This window comes from Ambystoma mexicanum, chromosome 1p (assembly GCF_040938575.1).
Source record: "Ambystoma mexicanum isolate Mex_15411 chromosome 1p, UKY_AmexF1_1, whole genome shotgun sequence".
Lineage (NCBI taxonomy): Eukaryota > Metazoa > Chordata > Amphibia > Caudata > Ambystomatidae > Ambystoma > Ambystoma mexicanum.
In genome coordinates this window covers 1,390,433,556-1,390,461,004 of record NC_090921.1, presented here as the reverse complement: position 1 = coordinate 1,390,461,004, position 27,449 = coordinate 1,390,433,556, and the positions used below count along the sequence as shown (strand labels likewise).

The 27,449-nt window shown below is 51.3% G+C and overlaps 1 protein-coding gene across 1 annotated transcript in view; it reads right to left on the bottom strand.

The window, feature by feature from the left end:
* Positions 1-27,449, bottom strand: part of VPS35 (VPS35 retromer complex component) — a 1,351,314-nt gene that overhangs the window by 745,083 nt on the left and 578,782 nt on the right. Inside the window, exon 10 of the mRNA XM_069607068.1 lies at positions 802-950. Coding sequence (XP_069463169.1) covers positions 802-950 — 149 coding nt within the window. The remainder of the gene's footprint in view (positions 1-801; positions 951-27,449) is intronic.

The following is a 27,449-nucleotide window of genomic DNA, read 5'->3' as shown; positions in this document are numbered from 1 at the left end:
TGATCGGATGTAGGATCGGTGGAGCTTGAGGCTCTTTTGACCGAAAGAATCGAAGTTTTTTTGTGAAAAAGCGCGAAAAAAAAGCACTAACGCTCGAGAGCAATAGCACGAGGATCCCAACACATGAACGTGCGGTAAAAATCTGAAGATGGCTGCCAGAGGCGGTGCTTAGGTAGAGGGCAGTCATTGGCTGTGGTCAGTATGACGCAGAGACCAGTGATTGGTTATTACTACGAAAGACAGATCAGAAACGAAACTGATACTGGTTTTTTCTTTACCGAGGATTCCCAGCCTGACGACGGGGAATATTCATGAGCATGTGAATCCATGCCAGACCCCATGCTGGAGAAGCTCAATTTTTCACTGTCAAAGATTCCGATACCATCCCCATGTTGGGGGACATCCACAAGGATGGAGGAAAGGGGACGGGACGTATGATTATACCCAACAGCCCTCTTGTGCTCTAACTACTAGACTACAGCAGAGCCCCAAGAAAAACGATGTCCAGCTGTCACATAGTCACTAACATAGTTTAAGAATTTGTTAAACCAGTCATCTCTGCCAGTAATTCAATAGTCAGCTAATTTCAATTACTATTTGCATGCAATGTGATTTTTTTTTCATGTCTCCATAATCTACACCTTCCAAAAGGCCTTGCACCCACAGCACTTTGAATACATGACAATGGCAGTAGGCACTAAACAAATATCAATTAACATATATACTATGCAGAATCTGTGTGTGGAGCAGCTTCATTTAAGTCTACATTTTCACAATAAAAAAAATACATATTTGGCTTACTGTTCCAAATTGAGCTTGTTAAAGATTTCCACTGTTGTCTCCAAGACTATGTCCACATAGTCCACGCGATCTGGGTAGCATTTCATGGCTAAATTTATCAGTGACACTTGCAACGACACCACATCTTCCGAAGGCATATCTTGTCTAGACTGAAATGGTTAAGACACAGATAATGTGAGCACTGACGCAAGTACTTTTGAATTCATCTGATGGTGAAAACAGGTCAATTCATTTTCAAGCAACATTTTCCAGACGCAAAAAGGAAAGAAGTGTACATGACACTACGTTTACTTACACAATTAGTCACACTTTCAAAGCCTAACTAAAATGAAACAAGTTACTGTGATGACTACCGTACTCTTTGTCCATAATTGCCCTGCCTCCATAATTCTGGGTCCCTGTGGCACCAAGACCAGAGCATGTTGTGCAACAGTCATTGAGAAACAGAAAAAAGGACCGGGTATATGCACAGAAACGGCCACACCCCACCCCTTTCCACCCTCATGCACAATCCCAGGCCCTCCCTCGCCAGTCCTTTTATTATGGTGTGCAAGAAGAGCACCTCCCTAGAAAAAGGGGGTTGATAGAGCGCCAAATGAAGCAAAAGGGGAGTATTGAGTAGGTGTACACTAGTCACTCCAGTGAGTAGCTTGTTCTTTCTTCAACATCTCATCCCCTTTTCTCTATTTCTGTGTGAGATTACTAAACACACTCCAGAAGGGAGGAGGGCCGAAAATCCACTAACGGAGGGATCAGCTGAATATGGTGCACAGCACAGCTAAATGTTACCATTGCCCTGGAGCTGGAGTCCATGAAGTAATGTCTGCAGTAAGTGTGGCCAATATAACGGCCTTACACAAGTCCTCTAAAAGGATATAACTCTGAAAAGCAATAGAGGTGACATAACCCTCACCAAGTAGGCATGAAGCCTATTTGGTGGGTGGCAGAGGGTGGATCATCTTTACACATAACAGTACAGAGCACAAGCCACAATCCGGCAGCTCTGGTCCCTTGGGAAGAACAGCCATATGCGTCTAAAAAGTGAGGAAAGGATCGAACAACCTTGTCCCTAAGAAAAACCAGGTACAGAGCTTTGCAACAAAGTGTACCTTTCCGATGCAACTTGCCAAAGTGACCGACAAAGTTTTCCAGGTCACAAATTTCATATCAGATGAAGCCATGGGATAAAAGGGCTTGTGGGCCATGACCAAAAGTAAGATCTTGTGGGCCCACAGAGTGTGGCCGTCTACCCTGCAGGAAGAGGTGTTTCACCCTCTTAAAATGCCCTTTCACTAGGTTATTCAACTGGGGAAAGTAGGTGGTGTTAGAGGACTTATAATCACTAATAGACGATAGGAAAGTGTGGAAATAGTGAAGCCAAACATCTGATTGAGCAATGTGGGAGATGAATGATGGGACCTGGTCCAGAGAAGCTCTAGGGGGACTGATGCGATGTACTAGGCACCAATGACAAAAACTAGTCAATTTACTAGAATGCTGTGACTTAGTGCAGGCCTATCTAGCAGCCTTCATGATGTTGAGGATTTTTTGAGAGGCGTCAAGGTTTCTAAACACTAGATCTTTGGATACCAAGCTGCTAAAAGCAATGATCATGGGTAGGGATGAGCGGCCCTTAAAAGAGAAAGAATGTGTATTATGGATCCATGGACATATCCATGAAGTCGAAGGACGAAGTGCTTGCTGACCCAGCAAGGCGCAAGGCGCAATCAGAATTTTTCTGCCGCTGTGGCTGTCCCAAGATTCCATATTTTCAGTGTGAGAGGTCGGAAAGGGAATGCATATACAGTCTGCTCCTGAATGAGAAAGGCCTCACCCCGAGAATCTATACCCTAACTCCCCTGTCAAAACCCAATCAATCACAGCACCACAAGGCTTGATAACAACTAGAGCCATGGTGGTGGAGCTTCCCTGGATCGAGGACCTGCAGTGGCCTTTCTTCCACCGGAGCATCAGCTCCTTCAAGGTGGCGGACGCAAAGTCCGAAATTCATGAAAGGGCTCGCTTCAGCCCTACGCCCACATGAAGTGCTTCCGATAGGCTGATGACTGTTTTTAAAATCCTATTTACGTGGAGTCGGCAGACGAAGCCAGCCACCAGTGAAGGGCCCTGGGTAAGGACATCTACCCCGTCTAGGCCACTTCCTAAGTTGATCCAGCAAAGGTCTGTGGCACTCTTCACCGCTCCAGAGCCATGCGGCTTTAGAATAACCAGAGCCATAGTGGTGGAGCTGCAGTGGTCTCCTTTCTTCCACCAGAGCATCGGCTCCTTCAAGATGGCGGATGCGACATCCGAAATTGAAGAAAGGGCATGCACCAGACCCAGGCCCACCTACAACCGCCTCCGACAGGCTGCTTCCTGTTTTTAAAATCCACTTGGGTGGGAGCTGGCCGGTGAAGGACCATGGGTAAGGTTATCTACCCTGTCTGGGCCTGGAGGGGCTCTGCCACCAGTTACCGCCAATGTACAGTTTGCCTACCTCACAAGATTCTGCCAAAGCTGCCGCTCCTCTTGGCAGGTAGCTTTCACCACTGCCTTTCTTCTCTCCTTTATCTGCATATCCTTGCCCCCCGCTCGTCCCACCTTATGTCTCCTAATTGATCTTCTCTCGAGTGATGTGAACAGCCTCCAGAGTCTAGGCACCAAATCTGCCTCTGATGCTTGCTTGGCCTTGGGTCTGTCTGACACCCTCACTTGGTTTGATGCGGCTCGCATGGCTTTCAGCCTCGCAGGGCTAGGCTGTACCCGCATGCGCCCCTCCGGGTCACCGCTCGGCCGTCCGCGCAGCACTCTATAGTTCCACTCGCCAGCCCGGCTTGGTGACTCCGGCAGGCGGTGAATGGAGTTGACCATGTCTGATTGCCTAGCATTTGGTGAGGCATGCCAGTATATATTCACCCACCTATTGTGTCCCCTGCATGTCTGCTTGTTCTGAAGTAGGCTGCACCATCATACGATGCTTGCCATTAAGTTTTTCTGCTACCTATTGCGTCCCTTGCAACTACTGGTCTGCCTTTCTAAAGACCTGTGCTGTGTTTCGCATATCACTTACCTCCAACTACTGGATTGAAATTTCACAGCACAGCGCTGTTTTTCATTTTAAGCTACCTTAAACTGTTGGTTTGACATTTCTCCAATTTTCACATGCAGCCCCATGTTATTTTCAATGTATTTATGTATTGAATCAATGTTCTGCCTGACTCTGCACTCACTCAAATTCTGCACACCTGATGTAGCCCCTCCCACCCAAGGCTTGGCTTTACCAGCTTGTGCATTTACCTATTTTGCTTATCATGTATCTGAATACCTGATGCAGCCCCTCGCATCATGAGGTGTGGCTTATCCAGATTATGCTACTAGAACCACTTGTAACATGCATATGTGATTGTTAGGGGAGTGTTCCTAAAGTCCTACTGGTAGTAAGACTTTAGTAAGCTATCCCAGTGGTTTGTAGATCTCCAACTCTTCGTATCAGTCTGTGCCAACTCAGGACCTTAGTAGAGTGACAGAGAAGTCAATCTTATCTTAAGAGGAAGTTGAGATATAGGTAAGTACACTGAACATTAGTTAGACATGCACACCCAAGAAAAGCTTACATGTATAATTTACATAAAATGATATATGTATTATAAATACACCAGAATCACTTTAAATACTTTAGACATTTACACAAGAACACTTCGCAATACACTTCAAAGGACACTTTTGTGTTTGTTCACGGTTACATTTGTTGCAGCCGTTACAAAGGGAAAAGACAGTTATATTATTATCAGTTATTACGCGCATCTGTGGTTTCTAAATTATAAGTTAGTCACCGCCCACCGGCACCACTCCTCAGTCCTCATTGACGTGTCAACAATATTACCATTGCCTAATGACACTAGTTGTATTAGGGCGGGGGAGGGGGGATGGTGGTGGTGTTTCGTATGGAGGAAAGGGGACTATGGACTAGGAGTAGGTTTGTCACTACAGTGAGTAACTTATTAATACTCTTACGTCCCGTCCCATTTTCAGCATACTGTATGGGCGATTACAACTGAATGTAGCCCAGGGCGGAGAGGTGACCCTCTTAAGAAAACAAGTTCCTTAATACTGCCTCTCCAAATGCCCCGTCTGACCTGGAGCCGGCATACAAACAGTAGTGCTTGCAGAAGGCCAAAGGAGTGGCCCACGTGGCCGCCATGCTGATGACCTGCCATGGCATCTGCCTCTGGAACACGACTGCCGTGGCCTTGGCTCTGATAGCGTGGGCACGCATGTTCCCCGGAAGTGGTTTGTGCTGCCCCTCATAGGCCTCCTTGATGGGCAAAACATACACCTTGCTATGGAGGTCTTGGAAGCCCGATATCCTGGCCTTGACCCGCCATCCCCTCCTCTCCGTCCCCAAAGGTGACAAAGAGCCTCAGATTTGCGGAAGCTCTTGTTCCTGTCCAGATAGGATTTCAGAGCGCGCCTGACATCTAGACAGTGCAAGACCCTCTGAACAACGTCCTTAGGGTCCACAAAGAAAGCAGGTAACACTATTTCCTCATTTAGGTGGAATGCAGAGAATACTTCAGGTAAGAATGCGGGATGCGTCCTCAGGACCACCTTGTCTCTATGAAAGGTAGTGTAAGGTTCTGAAGTCACCAGTGCTTGAATTTCGCTAACCCTGCGTGTAGATATAAGACCCACCAAGTGGGCTGTCTTAATGGTGACTAGCCTGAAGTCCGCGGATGCCATTGGCTCAAAAGGTTTGTGCGCCAGGGCTCTCAACACTAAGTTGAGGTCCCACACCGGGTGTGGCTTGATAGCAGGTAGAGCCTGGTGAGGCCCACCAGATGTCTTAACCACCAGGTTGGAGGGATGAGAAAATGTCCTCCTCCGAGTTCCGGTAGGCTCCGATGGCCGCCAGATAGGTGCAGCATCTGTCTATTTGCACTCCCAAGTGTGCGAGGTGCGCAGAGAAGGATAGCACATCGTCCAAAGTGCAAGTAAGAGGATCGACTTCCCTTGACTCCGCCCAGTGGCAAAACCTAGTCCATTTGCTTTTGTACTGGCTCCTAGTAGCATCGCTCCTCGCGCCCTGTATGATGTCTAGGTTAGCCTGCGACAGACGCAGATGCTTCAGTGTGATCTGCTCAGGAACCAAGCTGTGAGGGCTACTTTCTGCGGGGAAAACTCTCTTGGAGCTTGTGTCCCAGATGAGGCCCAGGAAAGTAAGACTATGCGTCGACTGCAGCTGTGACTTCTTGGGAGTGATGGAATATTCTAATTCGTGTAGTGTATTCATGAGGGCGGAGGTGGTGTGATGGACCACCTCTGGGGATCTCGCCATGACGAGCCAGTCGTCCAGATACGGGTAGGCGTGTTGACCTTGGGCCCTGAAGAGGGCTGCCACTGCATTCATCAGCCTGGTATAAAGACCCTAGTGGCTGAATTGAGGCCAAAGGGTAGAACCTTGTATTGGAAATGGAAGCACATGATCCTGAACCTCAGGAAGCACCGATGAGGCTTCCAAATTGGGATGTGTAGGTTACTCGTCCTTCAGATTTAGGGAGCACATACAGTCAACCCTGCACAGTGTCTCTGCAATAAGCACTGGCGTAACCATCTTGAACTTTTGAAGAGGGAGGGAAAGGTTCAGGGTGGATAGGTCCAACAACTCTCAGACTAGCCTAGTTCTTCATGTGTATGGCGAAAAATCCTGGAGTAGAAGCACATGCCCCGCTGGGAGGCTGGGACTTCTTCCACTGCCTGGCTCTCTACGAGATATCGAATTTACGCCAACAGAGTTGTTGTCCCAATCTGTGAGAGTGCAGGGGAGGAGACGGGAGAGGGAGGAACCGGAAGACGGTAGCCTGTGGACACTACGGATAAAATTCAGGGGTCCGTGAACCTCACCCGCCAATACTGTGAGTGAAGGGCAAGCCTGCCCCTCCCCCCCAGACCCTCCCACTGGAGACACGTGGGCCCGGAGGGGAATGTCATGCCTTCTTTCCCTCTGAGGCTGAGGAGTGAGACTGAACAAATCCCTTATTCCCCCGCCTTGTGTTGTTTGCAGCGGTGCCGACTCAAAGATCGGTCCGGCTGCCTGGAAGCCCCAGAACCCAAGCAAGACCCACCCCTTGTCGAAACGCTGGTGTGTTTGGCTGTATGTTTTGGACATGGACTTCGTGAGGATATGATATGAGATGATATTTATATATCGCGCTTGTACACAAGTGTTTCAGATCGATAAGGATTTTGCAGTCTGGGAACTGTTGTTCTTCTTATCAAGTTCCTCATCAGTGGTGAAATGGAAGAGGTCACCACCCTCGAATGGAAGGTCCAATATGCACTCCTGGACCTCCGGTTAAACTTAGTAGCACGTAGCCAGGCATTCCTTCTCAGGTCCGTGGCGATACAGATGGCATGGCCCGAGGTGTCTAGATGCGCCATTGTGGACTCCATGGCGTCTTGAGCTACCAACTTTGCCCCTGCCTTGGTCGCCTTGAAGCGCGTCTGACTGTGTACCGTAAGTTCCAGAAGGAAGTCGGCTATTTCTGGCCAAAGCCTCTGGTTAACAGCAGCGAGAATGGCATCTGCGTTACTGACTAAGGTGTAGAGAGGCGTTGGAGTAGACCTTCTTTCCATTCACCCCCAGGATCTTGTCCTCCTTGCCTAGCAGGGCCAATGGATGACGAGGTGGCTGAGGTAGACTGAGTAGATGGAGGCTGTAGCAATCACTGAAGAGTGCGGTTGAGGGTGTGCCGACAGCAAGAGTGTATCCCCCTCCAATTGCCTATACTTGGTGTCGAGGTGCCGATTGGTGGGCTGAGCGGAGTGGGGTTTAAGCCATCCCTTCTTGGCCAAAGCGGCAAGGTCCTTTTGCATCAAAATCCCAGTTCTAGCCGCGGGTTGTAGATTGAGGACCTCGGCCAGGATCCCCGCCTCAAGTTGTTCAACCTCAGATTGTGGAAGCCCCAGGTATTCGGTTAGACCTGCAAGTCGATCATGGAAAGCCTTGGCTGAAGACGGCGTGTCAGGGTCCTCCTCCTCATCGGTGTCCACCAGGGTGTCAGGTTGGTCCGGGACAGGTGGAGGAGTACTGGGCGCCGCAGGATGAGGTGTAGCAACCGGGATCGGAGACTGGTAGGAAACCGGCTGCGGAGCAGGAGACACAGGAGCCGGAACCACGGGATGCGCGGGCAGCATAGGCTGCGCATGGGCCTGAGGCTCCAGAGCCATAGGAGGAATGACTATGGGCGCAGGGGGCAGGACAGGAGGTAGAATGTCCCTGATCACATCCCGAAGGATGTTGCCCATCTGAGGGGATCTCATAAGCGTGAGGAATTTCAAGAAGAATCTGTCCTCACAGGCCGGTAGAGTAGGAGTAGGCCCCGAGGTTGCTGAGATCAGGGCGCACTCTGCCTTGATGCCTGCGGGGTGTATCTGCCCTGCGACATTGAAGGATATGCAGAAGGGCATGTACCGGGTGAAGACTAGTCCCACCTTGACACTCCGTCTCCCACCTGCTCCGCACCAGGGGATGGTATCGGACGAGTGGCCATCTTGTCAAGCTGCATGCCACGTGCCTGCGCCGTGGTGCTTGCCGCGCCGGGCCCGGCCTCCTCCTGAACTCTTGACGGTGGAGCTTGAGGCCTACCCTGCACCTCAGGACGAGGCCTGGTAGGCATTGTGCCATCGGCTGTGCTGCCGGTAGTGCTGCGTACAGGCGCCCCCTCAGACATTTGTCCGGTAGTAGGGCGTAGCCCCTCGAATGGAAACACGGTCAAAGAATCTTGCAGTCCCTCAGCAACGTCCCCGGTAGAATCTAGTGACCCCTTGGCCTGGCGGCCGGTAGCTGAAATAGCCTTGGTACCGGTGCTGGTGGTAGATCTTGAACGGTCCCTCCGGCTTGGACGTCTCCTTGGGAAGGAGTCTGCTTTGCAGGGTGCAGATGAAAAAAGTGCCCTACCTTGGGCCCTGACATGTGCCTGACGTGCTTGACGAAGTCCTTCAAGTCCTCTGGAGGCGATCGTTCGAAGAGCTCCCTCCACCGAGCTAATCTGTTCTTCAGAGCGCGCTGGCTAAGCGCGACACACACAGTCCAACCCTCACAGCTGTGATCCGGGCCAAGGCAGCAGAGGCAAAGAGTGTGGGGGTCAGACGTAGGGAAGAGCCCGTCGCAGGCTGGACACCTGCTAAAGCCCAAAGACGTTGAGATGCACCGGGGAGGAGCTGTTACGCTCACCTGGTCTCTGCGGAGGCATTGGGGCACAGTTGCAGCCCTCCCTGGAATTAGATCACCCTCTTCAGGTTTCGTCCCCTGCGAATCAGCTGTGGGCGGCGACAATCGGTGGCACTGCTTCTGGTAAATGTGAATGATGAGATCTCGGTCCTGCTGCTTCTGGCAGTGGCGCTTATTAATGGAAGCAAGTTCCTTCACTGATGTCTCTTGATGTTTTTTGCTCTTAACGTTGTTGTTTAACCCTGAATAACGTTCCTCTCGGTTTTCTCCCAATAGATGGAAATGCAGGTGAACGTGGCTGAGCGGAAGATGGATGCGACCGCTATGTCCGGCAGCAGGTGAGTGATGGCTTTTGTAAGGCACAAGGTTAAATGGCCCTTTAACAAATGTTTGTTATGCGTCTAACCTTGTCTTTTGACTTTCTGTTGCAGATGCTGTTTGCTACCTAGTGAGTCCCTCAGCAGCTTTGCTGGATTTCTGGGGTTTATTTTTTCCACCTGGTAAGAGTGTGAACCTTTTCCCCACTCTTACATGTGTTTTGCCATTTGTGTATTTCTACTGTTTGTGTGATCTTGGGCTCTGGAGCCACACCACTCCATGAGCCCAACTTTTATGTGTGTTACACAGCACCTTCAGTGCAGTGAAACAGGGTTGTCTCTAAGACTTCCCACTGACTCAATTTTTCTGGGGCTGACTACTGTCCCCCAGAAAAAGGTACATTTCCCATTTACTTTGTGTAGTCATTTAAACTGCAGACCCAATACACCCCATCTTAAATGGAGTATTGGAAAGGGTTAATTCCTACTCCTTTTTGTCTGCGCCTCTTGGAGCTTTGTTTCGCTCCCTTAACACTAAGACTTGGCTGGTGGCAGTGGTATCTACCCTATCTTTTCTACCACGATTATGCTATATAAACGTGGTACTGTTTTAGGCTATTTATTGTATTAGCCTCAAACTTAAACCCGATTGACCAAATACTTTTTATTTTGGCTCTGGTCGGGTTTTATCGCCATTTCTTTTTGTTAAAGTCCTTCTTGTGTTTTACTTTGCGCGGCAAACCAGGTTTGCCTTCTTTGTTCGCCAAACTTTGGCAGGCTTCTTTCCAGAAGCCCTCCTTTGGCGTCTGGGTGTCTAGGTGGGCTGAATGTGAGGGAGGGGTTTAGTCACCCCCTGCAGAGGGTCTCCTTGGAGACCCAAGTCACACTTTTGTGTCCACTGGCTGGGGTGGTTGTCCGGGCCGGACAACCCCCCTGCTGTGTGATTGACAGCCAGGCTGTGTGAATGGGGGATTTTCGCATAAAAGGCAGGACTCTTGGGCTGGAAGTCAGAGTCGCCACTGGAACTACAAGAACCGAAGAGAAGCGGAGAAGAAAACGGCTGCTGCAAGTCCAGAGTCCCGGTGAAGCCTTGGTGCATTCCTGAGCTATCTACCCTTCAACGACAGAGAAGATCCAGTCCAGAGTCTTCTTCCCTTGAGCCTGGTGGGATCAACCAGCTCACCTTCTACAGCCAGAGAATCCTCCTCTGGGTCGAAATCACTGCACAAAGCTGTAGTGGTCCGGATAGCCATCAGAAGAGCCCTCTCCTGTTTTAAAGGAGCGCACCTTTTATTCACCGACGCTTTGCTGCTGCTGGTCTCATCCCTGGGTAGTGCAGATCGCACCAGACGTTGTCGTCCTTGTCCCCACGACTGAAGCTCCAGGAACCGTGAGTCTGCAGGAACTACCAGGAACAACTGCCGTAGCGCCAGCTTTCTTCATTTGAATAAGGTACTGTGTCCATCGTTCTCTCCGTCCGACCTCAAGGAATCAGGGTGAACCCTTTTCCTTTCTGAAGGCTTGTCCTTTCTTCCTTCCCTCCCTCTTATAACTTTTGCCTCCCTTTGACAATATCCAAGTACTCCTGGCAACGTCAATCTCGAACTGTTCTAACGTGTGATCCAGGGCAACCAAGCCCTGCTTCATTTGACACTGGTGCAGGCCTATTGACTTTATCTGTATTTTAGAACACGTCTTTTGATGCTAGTGCCTTGACAAAGGTATTGCCTATGATTTTTCTCCACTATTCCCTGGATTTTATTCAATGTGCCAAGTGTGTTTGACTACGGTTACAATTCTTCCGACGGGTACCCTTTTCTTTCGTAAGACCGAACTGTCATTACTGTCAAAAAGTGAGCGCTTCTTAACCCCCGTTAACGTCTTTTGTTTCACAACACCGGTCTGTCAAATCCTAATGTACTTACCTTGAATTGACCTAAACCAAAAGAATTGGTTGTGTGTAGTATATTTTAGAGTGTAGTTTTGTTTAATAGAAGTGAAGTATTTTGTTATCAGATGGTTTAAAAATAAATGTACTTATATTTTTCTAACCAGAAACCTCTAGTCAGTGTTTGTTTGAGTCACAGTAATTGTAGTCCTTTGTGTAATTCCTATTACTGCTCATTTGCTCTTGAGATAAGTCTGGCTGCTCCGCTACTGCTACCACTATAACTGTGTAGTACAGGCTTGTACCAAAGGTGAAATTGTACTACCACTTGTGGACTTAATTGTCGGTAGTGTTCCCTAAGGGTACTGCAGAGGATTCTGCCTAACATATGCTCTGAGTTCGGATGATGCGCGTCGCGCCGCGGTGCCCAGATGATGCTATCTGCGTTCAGAAATGCTTACATGTGAACCGCGGTGCCAGGAGAAGATGGCTACGCTCCAAGATGATTGCAGGTGAGCCGCAGCGCCAGAAGGAAGCGTTCAGGAGAGAGCAGAATCCGCCGGATGATGAGTATGATTGTGGATGGCAGTATCTCTTCAGGTAAGTTGAATCCCAGGCGTCGGTGAGCGTTACGCTGCAAGGAGGTGCAGAATAACGCGAAGCATCTGTCTTGAGGATCGGGGCAGCTTATATAGCTGAGATCTTGTGCACGCCCATTAGGGCCAGCTTACCAGCCACACCCTGCCACACCTAGAGAGTGAGCATGTGCAAAGGGAATCCATTAGCAGCCACACTCAAGAATAGACTGGAGGCTGCTTAATGGATGGAATGTTCAAGGTTAATGCATCTGAAGTGCTATGTCCATAATAAAAGCTTCTTGGTGTTAAATGGATGTTCTTGTTTACTTTTGTTCATGAGTCTGGTGCCAAAGGCGCTAGGACAGTGTCCACCCAGGTCTCCTGTGCATGCGATCCCTGCATGCCTGTGCCCCTGACTTCATGACCATGACAGGAGCATGGCGCCAGAGGACCGATTATCTGATTAAAGACAAAAGACTAAAGACAAAAGACAGTATCCGGGGAAAGATTGCTTGGAATTACAAGGCCAAAGCCAAACCCAGGAGTGCTGGTGAAAGCAGTCCGCTCCCATCGATGCGGAAAAGAGGACTGGGGAGTGGCACCAGTGGGCGGAGTGAGGGGGAGAGCATGCTCCCAGGCCCGCGCCCCACGTGCCTCAAACTTTAAAGGGGAAGATGATGATTTCTGGTGAAAAAGGTTCCGTCTCCCGTCCCTAGAAAGGGACACCCATACAGTATGTAGGAAAGGGGACGGGACGTAGGAGTACAGTTCATACGGCAATACATTTACTCTGCAGACACATATAGTAAAGTCACTTGAAGGGAGGAAAATGGTTAGTTAGTGTAACATTAGCCTGGTTCAAAGGCTCTAGAGAGGGTTTCTTCGCACAGCAAATCTTAAAAGGCAACCATCGCTACAGGCAGTTCGCAGAGGGCTCAAAGTTTTGACAAGAAGCAGAATACAAAGCGTTCTATAGGAATTCTTCCAGTCTATAAAGTTACAGAAGGAGCAAGTTAACGAATAACAAGGGAGACCTGTAAAAGGATTTGATGAAGGGACACAAGCAACGGCTTGAGTCGGAGGTAAAAGGGGGTGAAGGAACAAGTTACTTACCTGTAACTGTTGTTCTCCAGCATGGGTCTGGCATGGATTCACATGCTCATGAATATTCCCCGTCGTTAGGCTGGGAATCTTCGGTAAAGAAAAAATCAGTTTAGTTTCTGATCTGTCTTTCTTAGTAGTAACCAATCACTGATCTCTGGGTCATACTGCCCCCAGCCAATGACTGCCCTCTCCCTAAGCCCCGCCTCCGGCAGCCATCCTCAGATTTGGTAGCACGCCAAGAGGCAGTATGACCAAGTGAAGAGCCGCAGAGGGGTAGGTGGGAGGGTTTGCATGTGAATCCATGCCAGACCCATGCAGGAGAACAACAGTTACAGGTAAGTAACTTGTTCCTTCTCCAGCATGGGGTCTGGCATGGATTCACATGCTCATGAATAAAAGAATACATAGCAGTATACACATGCACAACCCCGGGAGGTGGCAACAGGCTCAACATTAAGCAATACAACAACTCAACATTAAGCATCTCTTACCTCCTAACCAGGCTCACCTTAAGCGAACAGGTTGCGCAGCACTGCTTGGCCGACCCTGGACTCCTCCCTGGAGTCCCGATCGACGCAGTAGAATCTTCTGAAGGTGTGCGTCGACCTCCACGTAGCAGCCCTGCAGATGTCCAGCGGGGGTACACCAGACAGGAACGCTGTGGTAGCAGCGATCGCTCTGGTCGAATGGGCTCTCGGACGGCCGGGCAGCGGTCGGTTTGCCAACCGGTGACAATGCATGATGCAGCCGGAGAGCCATCTGGAAATGGAAGTCTTCGAGAGAGCCTTCCCTTGATTCACAGACCCAAAGTTCACGAATAGCTGTGACGTCTTCCGAAAACTCTTCGTGCGGTCCACGTAGAACTTCAGCGCTCTGGCTACATCCAGCGAGTGTAAAGTCCTCTCAGCCGGCGTCGAAGGCGACGGGAAGAAAACTGGTAACACCAAGGGCTCGTTGAGGTGGAAGTCCGACGGCACCTTGGGCATGAAGGAGGGGTGAGTCCTAAGCACTACCCTTGTGTCATGAAAAGTCAAGCATGGAGGCTTGCAAGATAGGGCCTGAATCTCTCCCAATCGTCGTGCAGAGGTGATGGCCACGAGGAACGCTGTCTTCCATGACCGGAACTTCAAGGGCGCAGAGTGCATAGGCTCGAATGGGGCTCCCATGAGCCTGGTCAGCACCGCATTAAGTTCCCACGCCGGGGCAGGAGCCTTCACCGGCGGTAATAAACGGAATAGTCCCTTCATAAATTCCTTTACCAGGCGATGAGACCACAAGGACGCCCGTCAAGTAGTCCTGGTATATCGGGAGATGGCAGCCAGATGTATTTTTATGGAGGCGTGAGCCAGTCCAGCTTTGGCCAGCGACAGTAAGTACGGCAGCACTTGAGGGGCCGTAATCCGCAGAGGTTTAATCTTCTGTGCACAGCACCACACAGAGAACCTCTTCCATTTATGACCGTAACACTTGAGAGTTGAAGACGCCCTGGCCTTTGCAAGAACCTCTCTGCAATCAGCCGGGATATCGTACCGTCCAAGCCAGGCCTGCAAAGTCAGCGACTGTGGGTCGTGGTGTAGAATGGCGCCTCCTTCTCTGGAGAGGAGATCCGCGTCCGCCGGCAGCCTGACTGGCGGGGACGTTGACAAGTCCAGAAGGTCCGGGAACCAGATCTGCCTCGGCCACGCCGGTACGACGAGGATCATCCTGCACCTGGACATCTTGAGCTGGCTGATGAGGCGGAGCAGCAACGGCAACGGAGGGAAAGTGTATAGAAATAGGCCGTCCCAAGGAAACGAGAAAGCATCGCCCATGCTCCTCGGCTGTGGGAACCTGCTGGCGAACCTCTGGCACTTGGAGTTCGTCGCCGTCGCGAACAGGTCGATCTGGGGTTTGCCCCATCGTTGGAAGAGTCGATCCACTTGATCCTGGCGCAGTTTCCACTCGTGGCACGAGCGCAGCTCCCTGCCGAGTGAGTCGGCAATGGTGTTTTTTATTCCTGCCAGGTGGAAGGGAACCAGAAACATCCCCTGGGCGACGGCCCAGTGCCACAGATCCTGGGCCTCCTTGGATAGAGCTGGGGATCTGGTGCCTCCCTGCTTCCGTATGTAGAACATCGTGGTGGTGTTGTCGGTGAAGATCCTCACCACCTTGTCCTTGAGGGAAGGGAGGAACGACTTGAGCACCCAGAACACTGCACGGAGCTCCAAGATGTTGATGTGAAGAGACCTCTCCTCCGGGAGCCAAAGGCCTCTTGCGTGGAGATCTCCGGTGTGGGCCCCCCAACCCTCCAGAGAGGCGTCCATAGTCACCGTCTCCTGAAACGCCGGGGTTTGAAAGTCTGTGCCCGTCGTGAGGTGAGCCCGGGTGCCCCACCATAGGATCGCCCGACGGAACTCCTCGTCGAGGGGGATCCCGTCCTCGAAGCAGCCCCCCGCCTGAACCCAGCGGGCGTCGAGGAACTCCTGTAACGGGCGCATCCGAAGTCTGCAAAGGGGTACAAGGTAGATGCATGAGGACATCATCCCGAGAAGGGGCTTGATGGACCTCACCCTGGCAATGTCCGTGGCTAACAATCACCGTACCTTGCCCAGGATGGTTTTGGTTCTCTCCTCTTAGGGGGAGGCCAATTGCTCCACTGTATCGAGCTTCGCCCCCAAAAACAGTGCTACTTGTGACGGAACCAGGTGGGATTTGGGGTAGTTGATGGAGAACCCCAGCTCCGTGAGCAACCGGACGGTCCTCGTCGTATGATCGACGGCGAGTTCCCTTGACCTTGCCCGGATTAGCCAGTCGTCCAGGTAGGGGTAGACGTGGATCCCCTGCAGGCGCAGCCGCGAAGGCCACTGGTGCCAGGCACTTGGTGAAAACCCTGGGTGCAGACTTTAATCCGAACGGTAGGGCTCTGAATTGGTAGTGGCGTCCTTGAACCACGAACCTGAGGAACTTCCTGTGCCTTTCTAGAATGGGGATGTGGAAGTAGGCATCCTCCAGGTCCAGCGACGACAGGAAGTCGCCTTCCTCCAGCTGTCCCAGTACGTGCTGGAGGGTGACCATCCTGAATTTCTGCGCCTTGATGCATTTGTTTAACCGATGCAGGTCTAGGATGGGGCGCCAACCGCCTGTCTTCTTCCTGACTAGGAAGTACCTTGAGTACACTCCGGAGCCCCGGAGCCTCCTGGGGACGAGCTCGATGGCACCTTTCTGGAGCATCGCCTTTACCTCCAACAGCAGTTGAGGGACGTGATTCTCCTTCCTGGCGACGGGAGGAATGCGAGGGTACTTCTTTAGGAATTCTAGTGAGTGCCCGTTGGCCAAGGTGTCCAACACCCAACGATCGGTGGAGATGGACTCCCACACCCTGATGAACTTAGTCAGTCGGCCTCCCACTGGGGTGCTTCGGTGGGGGCCCGACCACCCGGCCGGGTCAGTCTTGCTTGGACGCGGCCTTGCCGCCTTAGCCTCCTTGGCGACGACGACAGGAACCCCCTTGCTTGCCGCGACCTCTGTAGGCCTCCTGGGAAGAAGAGCGGGCCGCCTGGCGGTAGGAGGAAGAGCCACCGCTGGATCCTTTGGAGGCACCCTGTCTGCCTGCAGCGCTCCGAAAGGGCCGTCGCTGCTGAAGCACTCCAAGGGCCCGGGCCGTCTCCGAGTCGGTCTTGATGGCCTGTAGAGACTCATCCACCGCCTTACCAAGAGGTTGTTGCCGTCGAACGGCATGTCCAACACTCTGGTCTGGACGTCCTGGCGAAAGTCTGTTGCCTTGAGCCATCCTCGTCGTCGGAGGCAAACTCTGTTGCCCAGTTGGCGTTGCCGTGATCCGGCGCCACCTCGCCCTCCTGCAGAATTTCTAGGGCCTCTGCCCTTTTGTCATCAGGCAGGAAATCTAGCAGGGGAGCTATCTTGAACCAGAGCTCCCTGTCGTAGCGGGCCACGATCGCTAAGGCATTGGCCACCTTAATCGTCGTCGCTGCCGACGAGATGACCCGTCGTCCCATAGAGTCCAACTTCTTGCCCTCGCTGTCCAGCGGGGAAGTGGAAGTTGAAGACGCCGCGCCCGCTGCCTTTTTCTTAGGCGCTGCCGAGACGACTGAGTCTGGGCCCTGAGGCATAAGGGGGCGGCATCGGGGACTCGGTACTTCTTCTCGTACCTGTCCCTCTTGGCAGGTGTCGTGGCAGGGTTCTTGAGGACAGCAAGCCCCTCGTCCCAGATGTCGTCGCGTAAAGGCACTGCGAGGACCGTCTTCTTCTTAGCCTCTCGTCGTTGGTACAGAAACCCCTCCTTTTTCTGTTCTTCAGGGCAGAGCTTGGATGCCCTGGTTATCATGGCGTGGAAAGAGCCAACCTCGTCGGCTGGGGACGCCCGCGGGGGCGCCGTCGTCCGTCCCCGTATCCTCTCCCGGCAAGGGGGATGAGGAGTCACCGGCCTCGCGGGCACGAAGGGCGGAGAGGGGTGGACTCTTCTCCGCTTGTTCGGAGGGTTTCCCGACGGGCCTGGTTCTGGATCCTCCGTCGGGGTCCGTGGTAATCTCGTCCTTATCTCGGTACATAAGGATTGGATTGCCAACAAAATGGCCGCCGAGCTATCCTGGGGCTCGGGCAATGGCTGCGACGGACAGGAAGGCCGTTCCACTGGGCCCTGTTCGTCCTCCTCGTCGTTATCTTCGATCACGTCAGCAGGGACCGTCCCCTGGGATCGAACCTTCTCGAACCTCTCATTGAGGTTTATGAACCTCTCGTTGAGGCCTATGGACCTTTCGTTGAGGCCCCTCTCGGTCTCCACCAGTTCCTCCTCAGAGGCTGATTACGAGTCTGTAGCAGCCACCGCCCTTCTCCCCTCTTTTTCAGCCGGGGTCTTAGCGGTGGGCTGGAAAGAGGATTCCCTCCGCGGCGGCAGGGATACTCTGGGCCCAGCAGCCGATTCCATTGGCGTAGTCTCAGCCGGCTCTGCAGGGTCGCAGAAACCACTCCGGTAGAGGCCTTAGCCGGGTGGATCAAGGCCCTCACCACCTTAGGTGCGTCCTGGGCCTTCGCCTTGAGGGGAGGGTCAACGCCTCGCTCCCCCTTCGAGATCGACCGGGTCCGCTCCAGCGGCCCACCCGGGTTCTCGGACTTCCTCTTCCCCGAACCAGAGCGCTGGCTCGTGGTCGAACGTGCCGGGGAAGTAGCGCTTTGCTTGGCAACCGAAGAGCCCGACCTTTTGGCGCTCCCGGAGCACGCGGTCTCGCGGTGCTTGGCCTTCTGTTGGGCCCCCGTCGCCGGGGCGCCCTCAAAGGACTTAGAAGCCCGCTCAACCTTCTTCTTCGCCTTCTCACTTGCTGTGCCCTTCTCCAGCCAGGAGGCAAGGCGGGAACGACGATCTTGTTTGGTCCGTTCCGAAAGGTTATTGCAGAACGCACAGTCCTTCTCCACGTGCGTCTTGTCCCCATGGAGGCAGTAGAGACATCGCGAATGCTCATCCTCCTTGAAAACGTTATATAATCTGCATCCAGGGCAGTTCTTGAACAGCTTGGATCCGGGCGTCGAGCTTCCTTTGTCCTGGGCCATGTCCGTTGAGGTAGGGTGCAGATCTTCCGGAATCCTCCAAGAAGTGTAAACTCGATGAAAACTTCACCCTTGAGGGGCGTTGAAGAATTCCGAAACGGGTCCCCGTTGTCGGAAGTAGAAACGGTGGAGTTTGATGCTCGATTAAACCTAATAAAATGAGAAAATCTCCCTGAAAAAGCGTGAAAACGCAGTAAAAAACTCGAGAGCTAAACACGAGGACTCCCAACACTTGAGCGTGCGGTAAAAATCTGAGGATGGCTGCCAGAAGCGGGGCTTAGGGAGAGGGCAATCATTGGCTGGGGGCAGTATGACCCAGAGACCAGTGATTGGTTACTACTAAGAAAGACAGATCAGAAACGAAACTGATACTGATTTTTTCTTTACCGAGGATTCCCAGCCTGACGACGGGGAATATTCACGAGCATGTGAATCCATGCCAAACCCCATGCTGGAGAACCTGGATACCTCTAGGTGCACTCCAAAGCTCTAGAGAGACTTCTTGGAATCAGGAAAGCAATATCTTTTTCCCCACAGTACCTTAGGTTAGAAGAAAATATTTGTGCTGGATGATCCGCGATGTTGCCGCTCTGGACCCGACCTCCGGATTCCTTGGTCTGATGACTGAAAGCAGGACAATGGACAGGATCTCTCAGCAGCAGTCTTGAGGGTAGAGCTGTGGCACAACTTTCAGCAACTTCTTGGTTCACTCAGCGGTTTTGGTGCCTTTTCTGCAGCACCAACAAAGGACAGGGATCGTCTGGTCAATCTTTGCTTCCTGCAGTCCCGCACTCTGGTGAGGAGGTCTGGGCGAGTTGGATCAGATCTCTGGAGTGTCCTTACGGGTTCAGCAAAGATTTGGACGGATTTGGCCTTTCCAAGATGATGCACTCGAAATGGGCAGCAGGTCTCCTGGTATAGGGGTACTGCAGCTCTGGAAATTCCTAGGATGTCGGGAGATGGCTCAATTCAAAGTTCGGGGGGGGGGGGGGAGGACTCCTCTTCGGAGCGCCTCTATTCCATAGAAAACGGGGTCAGGACAGAAGTGGTCACTTCACAGTGTTGCAAAGGGTCTGTAGACGTCCCTGGTGGTCGACTTGCTTTTCACTCCTGAAGCCTCACCTTTTATACAGTTCCAGCACACACTACTCAGCATTTTACAGAAAGGGGCGTTTGGCTGTCCAATCAAGACAGCCAGACCCCCTGCGGGAGCTGGTCATATTGCGGGATATTTTGACCCACTCAGCTGTGCTATGCTACATCACCTTGCTGCAGGGGTGCAAGAAACAGCAAAATGGCCACGCAGAATCCTGTGCGCACCGAGATCTCTAAACTGCGTTTTTGCAATAACCAGAAAATGGCTGCACCGCCCTGCCACACACATTTCAGGTGGGGTGGAACAGAGTACTCACTGCAGGAATGTGCCAGTATGCTATGCAACATTTAACATGGAGTGAAGTGAAAGAGGCAGCATTACTTCGCTCTAAACCCAAAATGCCTCATTAAAATGACACTTTTTCAACCGTAAAAGTGCTGCTTGGCGCTAAACCCGTCCATTTCTTATGAACCACTGTGGTTAAAAAAGGCCCTGCAATGCCCAGGATCATCCTTATGCCTCAGAGAAACCGGGCCACATTTGAATGACAGCCCCTGTCAAAAGTATCTTTAAAGAATCAACAAGGGGCTTTGTTTTCATTTTACATGGGTAACGCATCTATTTTCTTTGCACAACAGTATCAAGAATCGGCTATCAGAGAAAGACTCTAAATAGATGCAAGCTAAATGTATCCATGCTGCAGAACAACTCAAGCACTCAAGAAAAGAACTATGGCGGCAGAAAGTGAGTATCTGCTGGAGATGAAAACCAAATTTAAAGAAATAGTAAAATGTTATTTTTCTGACTGAAGAGAGAACATCGCCTATTTAAAAATACATTGTTGTATGAAGGCCTGCTTATTTAGAAATGCAAAAGGATTTGTTGCTGGTAAAAGTACATCTATAAACTGTTTTGATTCCATATGTTTACATCAAAATGTTAAAATTTATAGACTAAGCTGGTAAACTATATAAAAAAAACCTTGTTCTGCCAGTTGCTAGCCCTGACAAAGGGTGACACCTCAAACTTCTGGGACAGGAAAGCACTAATTACTAGCTTGGAGGAATTTGAATGCACCGGGACAAAGAGACTTCCCCAGCGCATCAGACATTCATCTTTGCTCCAGGCTGGGACAATAGCAGGCTGAGGCTCTCACCTGTCAAGTGTGAGGGGCAATACAATCTTCAATCAAGAGAGAGGCCCCTCGTCCTGCTTCAAAGGAATTGACAGCTGCTTGCAGTTGAGGGAAAAGAAAAAAAAACTGATCAAGTGACATTTGGTTTTAAAAGCCTATTTTGTAACTGAACTTTAAAGTCATGTAACTTTACAGCAAGAATGAGGAAAAATATTGTAGTTCTAAATCTAATTTTATGTTCATTCTGTGAAAACTTGGTAGAACACATTACTGCATAAGGAACAGAAGTTGTAAAAAATGACAGATTGCGGGGAAAGTATTGATGTTGCGAACATAACATTGTGTACATACATCCCAGGGGTAAATGCGCATTTGTGTACAAAAGTGGGGAATTTTAGGCCAAATCTTTCATGGTTAAAATTGCCAAAATGTAGCTGAAAGGCAAAACCAGGTCCACAGACTTGGGGTTTGGATTGAAATATGAGGCACACAATATGTAACCTGTATATCTGATTTTTTCAGAGGTTATAACTGCATAAATATGTATTTATGGCAAAGTTAGATGCTGGTTCCAGTAGCTAGGGGAGGTTTCTAGACATTGTAAAAGTAACACCATAAGCATGGCATCCTGTTTCGGTGATCCAATCAGCTGTGGGCAAGGCGGAAACTATGCTCTGGCCAATCCCAGCATTATGGGTGTGGGTAGTAAGCCTAACCCTACCACCTGACCGTACTCAAAAACACACACTGATTCCTGACTTTCTTCCTGATTTCCTGCGTGGCGTCCTATTCCTGATTTCTTCATCCTGCTTGATCCCGATTCCAGATTTTCATTGCAAAGCCAAGGCCTGTGCATTGCTGAACCCCTTTTCAGCAAGGCCTCAAATTCAAAAAATCACAAAAACCCAAGGGAAGCATCCTGATCCAGCCTGGCTTGCTACTACTAAATGCATGCCTGCTGAAACCTCACCATCCCACTGATCTGTAGTATCCAGTAACCAGTCCAGTGCAGCCCGGTGACCAGAACGGCCCAGAGGATCCTGTTCTGCCAGATTTGCCCACCTGGCCTTCGGTTAGACCCGATCCGTGTGATGACCAGAACCCTTGACGGTCCAAAATCCTAAATTAAAGTGGACTGTAAGTATTAATAGGAATCATAGAAAACCATAGCAAACCTTCCCTTGCCTAGTCCTATCCCAATCTCTAAACCATCCTATCCTTACCTTAATAACTTACATAACATTGTCAGAATCCTTATTGCATTCCTTTTCTTGATTTATTTTGCTAAGCGCCATTTGTTTAGTCATTTTTATCTTGTGTAAATCCTAACCTGTCAATCCTATTTCGAGTGGTCGGTCTGGTTCCGCCAGAGCGGGCGCTGGGGATCTGGGGTTGAAATCCTGAATCAACTCCAGAGCTCACTGTGTCCCTCTTTGGTATTCTAGCCTGCCTGCTCTAGTCTAGAATAAAATTATAGTAAATATTTTCTTGTCCAAACTGAGTTTCTTTTCTGTTTTCACTACCTGATTTTTCTAAAAATGCCTCTCATTCAACATTGCATATCTCCCTAACTTCAATAGCTAGAGACTTCATTTCAACTCTAGAGTATACCTAAGACCTACAGCTACATCCCAACCCAGAAACCGTTTTTATTAAAAATAGTTTGGTTAATTTTAGGCAGGAATCAACATTTTTGCAAAGTTTTACATGTGTGATTCTTATTCTAAATTATTTTCAACCTTCCATTCTAATTGTTTATTTGTGCTCAAACTATTGCTTATGATTGTTCGTATCTGTTCAATTTTGCTCCCATAGACATTTGTACTGATTTAAGGATTATTGCACATTTTCAATGTTTTACTCAGCCATTTCGAAATCTCGTTTGCGGAGGGAAGGCTGTATTCCAATTCTGTTTATTATTCCTTCTTCCCGATTACCTGATGGGTCCTTATATCTATTTAAAATTCTTTGTGGGTTGAGGAATATTGCAGGGGGAAATCCTAACTTAAGTGCTATTTTTCCAAACAAGCCAAAAGTGTTCTTTTCTCTGGTGTTTTCCATCTGTGTTGCTAAAGAGTGAATTTAAGTGCATTACATACCTTCTTATCTGTTATTGCCACCACATTGGTGATTGCTGCTCCCTATTAAAAAGTATGTTTGATTTGAATTTTAAATAAATAAATATTACCTTTACCAACCAGCCTGATTCCTGGCCCATCGTGACATGGGGCATTTGAAAAGGGGTGTGATATGAGTGGTGTATCGCTCAAAATATTTAACCTATATATAATAAAATAAGCATTTTGGTTGTGTGCTGCATACTAGGCTGCATACTAGGCTGAGCCAGGCTACATTGCCTGTTTGAAATACTTAACACTATACAGTCACTCTGTCAGACAAAGGACAGGCGGGGTGGAAGATTCCTCCCCCACTTCCTGCCTGCCCAGACACACTAGGGCCTATGCAGGGATACCCAAGGGTTGCCGCAAAAGGCAAAACACACACACTGACCTCCCCCTCTCAGAATGGTAGAAGAAAGGGTAAGGAACAAGTTACTTACCTGTAACTGTTGTTCTCCAGCATGGGTCCGGCATGGATTCACATGCTCATGAATATTCCCTGTCGTCAGGCTGGGAATCCTCGGTAAAGAAAAAATCAGTATCAGTTTCATTTCTGATCTGTCTTTCTTAGTAGTAACCAATCACTGGTCTCTGGGTCATACTGCCCCCAGCCAATGACTGCCCTCTCCCTAAGCCCCGCCCCTGGCAGCCATCCGCAGATTTGGTAGCACGTAAAGTGGCAGTATGACCAAGTGAAGAGCCGCAGAGGGGAAGGAGGGAGGGTTCGCATGTGAATCCATGCCAGACCCATGCTGGAGAACAACAGTTACAGGTAAGTAACCTGTTCCTTCTCCAGCACGGGGTCTGGCATGGATTCACATGCTCATGAATATAAGAATACATAGCAGTACACACATGCACAACCACGGGAGGTGGCAAGGCTCAACATTAAGCATTACATAAAACTCAACATTAAGCATCTCTTACCTCCTCACCAGGCTCGCCTTAAGCAAACAGGTTGCGCAGCACTGCATGGCCGACTCTGAACTCCTCCCTGGAATCCCGGTCGACGCAGTAGGATCTCGTGAAGGTGTGCGTCGACCTCCACGTAGCAGCCCCTCAGATGTCCAGCAGGGGCATACCAGCCGAGAACGCTGTGGTAGCAGCGATCGCTCTGGTCGAATGGGCTCTCGGACGGCCGGGCAACGGTCGGTTTGCCAACCGATGACAGTGCATGATGCAGCCGGAGAGCCATCTGGAAATGGGAGCCTTCGAGAGAGCCTTCCCTTGGTTCACAGGTCCAAAATAAACAAACAGCTGTGAAGTCTTCCGAAAACTCTTCGTTCGGTCCACGTAGAACTTCAGCGCTCTAGCTACATCCAGCTAGTGCAAAGTCCTTTCAGCCGGCGACGAAGGCGACGGGAAAAAGACTGGTAACACCAAGGGCTCGTTGAGATGGAAGTCCGACGGCACCTTGGGCATGAAGGAGGGGTGCGTCCTCAGCACCACCCTCGTCTCGTGGAAAGTCAAGTATGGAGGCTTGCAGGAAAGGGCCGGAATCTCTCCCACGCGTCGTGCAGTCGATGGCCACAAGGAACGCTGTCTTCCACGACAGGAACTTCAACGGAGCCGAATGCAAGGGCTCGAATGGCGGGCCAATGAGCCTGGTCAGCACCAGGTTGAGCTCCCACGCCGGGGCTGGAGCCTTCACCGGCGGGATCGATCGGAACAGTCCTTCCATAAACTCCTTCACCAGGCGATGAGACTACTGGGACGACCGTTCTGCAGTTCTGGTGTATCGGGAAATCGCCGCAAGATGCATCTTGATGGAAGCGTGAGCTAGTCCAGCTTTGCCCAGCGACAGTAAGCACGGTAGCACATGAGGGGCTGTAATCCATAGAGGGTTAATCTTCTGTGCACGGCACCAGACAGAGAACCTCTTCCACTTGTGTCCGTAGCACTTGAGAGTTGAGGACGCCCTGGCCTTTGCAAGAACCTCTCTGCAGTCAGCCGGGATATCGTACCCTCCAAACTCTAGTGCTGCAGGAGCCAGGCTTGCAAGTTCAGCGACCCCGGGTCGTGATGAAGAATGGCGCCTCATTCTCTGGAGAGAAGATCTGCGTCCGTCGACAGTTTGACTGGTGGGGAAGCTGACAAGTCCAGAAGGTCCGGGAACCATATCTGTCTCGGCCACCTCGGTGCGACGGGGATCATCCTGCACCGGGACCTCTTGAGTTGGTTGATGAGCCTGAGCGGCAACGGCGGGAACGCATACAGGAACAGGCCGTCCCAGGGGAATGAGAAAGCATCGCCCTTGCTCCTCGGCTGGGGGAACCTGCTGGCAAACCTCTGGCACTTGGAGTTCGTCATCGTCCCGAACAGATCGATTTGGGCTTTGCCCCATCGCCGGAAGAATTGATCCACTTGATCCTGGCGTAGTTCCCACTCGTGGCACGAGCGTAGCTCCCTGCTGAGTGTGTCGGCGATGTTGTTTTTTATCCCTGCTAGATGAAAAGGCACCAGAAACATCCCCTTGGCAACGGCCCAGTGCCACAGATTCTGTGCTTCCTTGGACAGGGCTGGGGATCTGGTTCCTCCCTGTAACCGGATGTAGAACATCGTGGTGGTGTTGTCGGTGAAGATCCTGACCACCTTGCCCTTGAGGAACGGGAGGAATGACTTGAGGGCCCAGAACACTGCTCGGAGTTTCAGTATGTTGATGTGGAGTGGCCTCTCCTCCGGGAGCCACAGGCCTCTCGCGTGAGGATCTCCGGTGTGTGCTCCCCACCCCTCCAGGGAGGCATCCGTTGCCACCGTCACCTGGAATGCTAGGGTCTGAAAGTCCGTGCCCGCGGCGAGATGCGCGCGGGTGACCCACCATCGAATTGCTTGGCGGAATACTTCGTTGAGCGAGATCTTGTCCTCGAAGCTGTCCGTCGCTTGCATCCAACGGGCGTCGAGGAACTCCTGCAGATGACGCATCCGAAGCCTGCTCAGGCGCACCAGATAGATGCAAGAGGACATCATCCCAAGAAGGGACTTCATGGACCTCACTCTGGCCACGTCCGTGGTCAGCAGACGCTGTACCTTGCCCAGGATGGCCTGCGTTCTTTCCTCCGACAGCGAGGCCAACCGCGCTACTGTATCGAGCTTGGCTCCCAGAAACAGCGCGACCTGTGACAGAACCAGGTGGGATTTGGGGAAGTTGATGGAGAATCCCAGGTCCGTGAGCAGCCGGACAGTCTTTGCCGTGTGTTCGACGGTGAGTTCCCTTGTCCCTGCTAAGATGAGCCAGTCGTCCAGGTAGGGGTAGACATGGATCCCCTGCAGGCGCAGCCGTGCCGCCACTGGTGCTAGGCACTTGGTGAACACCCTGGGCACCGACTTCAATCCGAATGGGAGTGCCTTGAACTGGTAGTGCCGCCCTTGGACTACGAACCTGAGAAACTTTCGGTGTCCATTTAGGATGGGGATGTGAAAGTACGCATCCTCCAAATCCAATGACGATAGGAAGTCGCTTTCCTCCAGCTGGCCCAGCATGTGCTGGAGGGTGACCATCCGGAACTTCTGCGCCTTGATGTATTTGTTTAGCCGACGCAAGTCCAGGATGGGACGCCAACCTACTGTCTTCTTTCCGACGAGGAAGTATCTTGAGTATACTCCAAAGCCCCGGAGCCTCTTTGGGACGTGCTTGATGGCTCCTTTCTTGAGCATCGCCCTTACCTCTAACAGCAGTGGAAGGACATGGTTTCCTTCCTGGCCACGGGAGTAATTTGGGGGACTTCTTTAGAAATTCCAGAGTGTACCCGTGGGCCAGGGCATCCAGCACCCAACGGTCGGTGGAGATGGACTCCCACACGCTGACGAACTTTGTCAGCCAGCCTCCCACCGGGGTGCTTCGGTGGGGGCCCGACGCGACGGCCGGTTCAGTCTTGCTTGGAAGCAGCCTTGCCGCCTTGGCCTCCCTGGTGACGACGGCGAGATCCACCTGACTTGCCTCGTCCCCAGTAGGCTTCTTGTGACGAGGAGCGGGCCACCTGACGGCAGGTCGAGGAGCTGCCACCGAATCCTTTAGAGGCACCTTGCTCGCCCCCGGAGTTCAGCAACGGCGGCCGTCATTTCGGCAGAACTCCCAAGGCCCGAGCCCTCTCCGTGTCGGTCTTGATGGACTGCAGCGACTCATCCACAGTCTTTCCAAACAGATTGTTCCCGTCGAAGGGCATGTCCAAAACCTTGGCTTGCACGTCCTGGTGGAAATCCGTCGCCTTGAGCCACCCCCGCCGTCAAAGGCAAACGCTGTTGCCCAACTGGCGGAAACTGGTGTCGGTAATGTCCGTGGTCACAGTTATGGCATGGTCCGACGCCACCTCACCCTCCTGTAGGATCGCAGGGCCTCTGCCCTCTTGTCGTCCAGGAGGAAGTCCAACAGGGGGGCGATCTTGTACCACAATTCCCTGTCGTAGCAGGCCACAATCGCTAGGGCGCTGGATGACTCGTCGTCCCACGGTGTCCAGCTTCTTTCCCTCGCCGTCCGGTGGGGAAGTAGAGGACAAAGCCGATGCCCCCCACACTTCCTTCTTGGCCGCTGCTGAGACGACCGAATCCGCGGTCGGCTGCGCCCTAAGGCACACCGGGGCGGCGTCGGAGACCCGGTACTACTTCTCGTACCGGTCCCTCTTGGCAGGTGTCGTGGACGGGT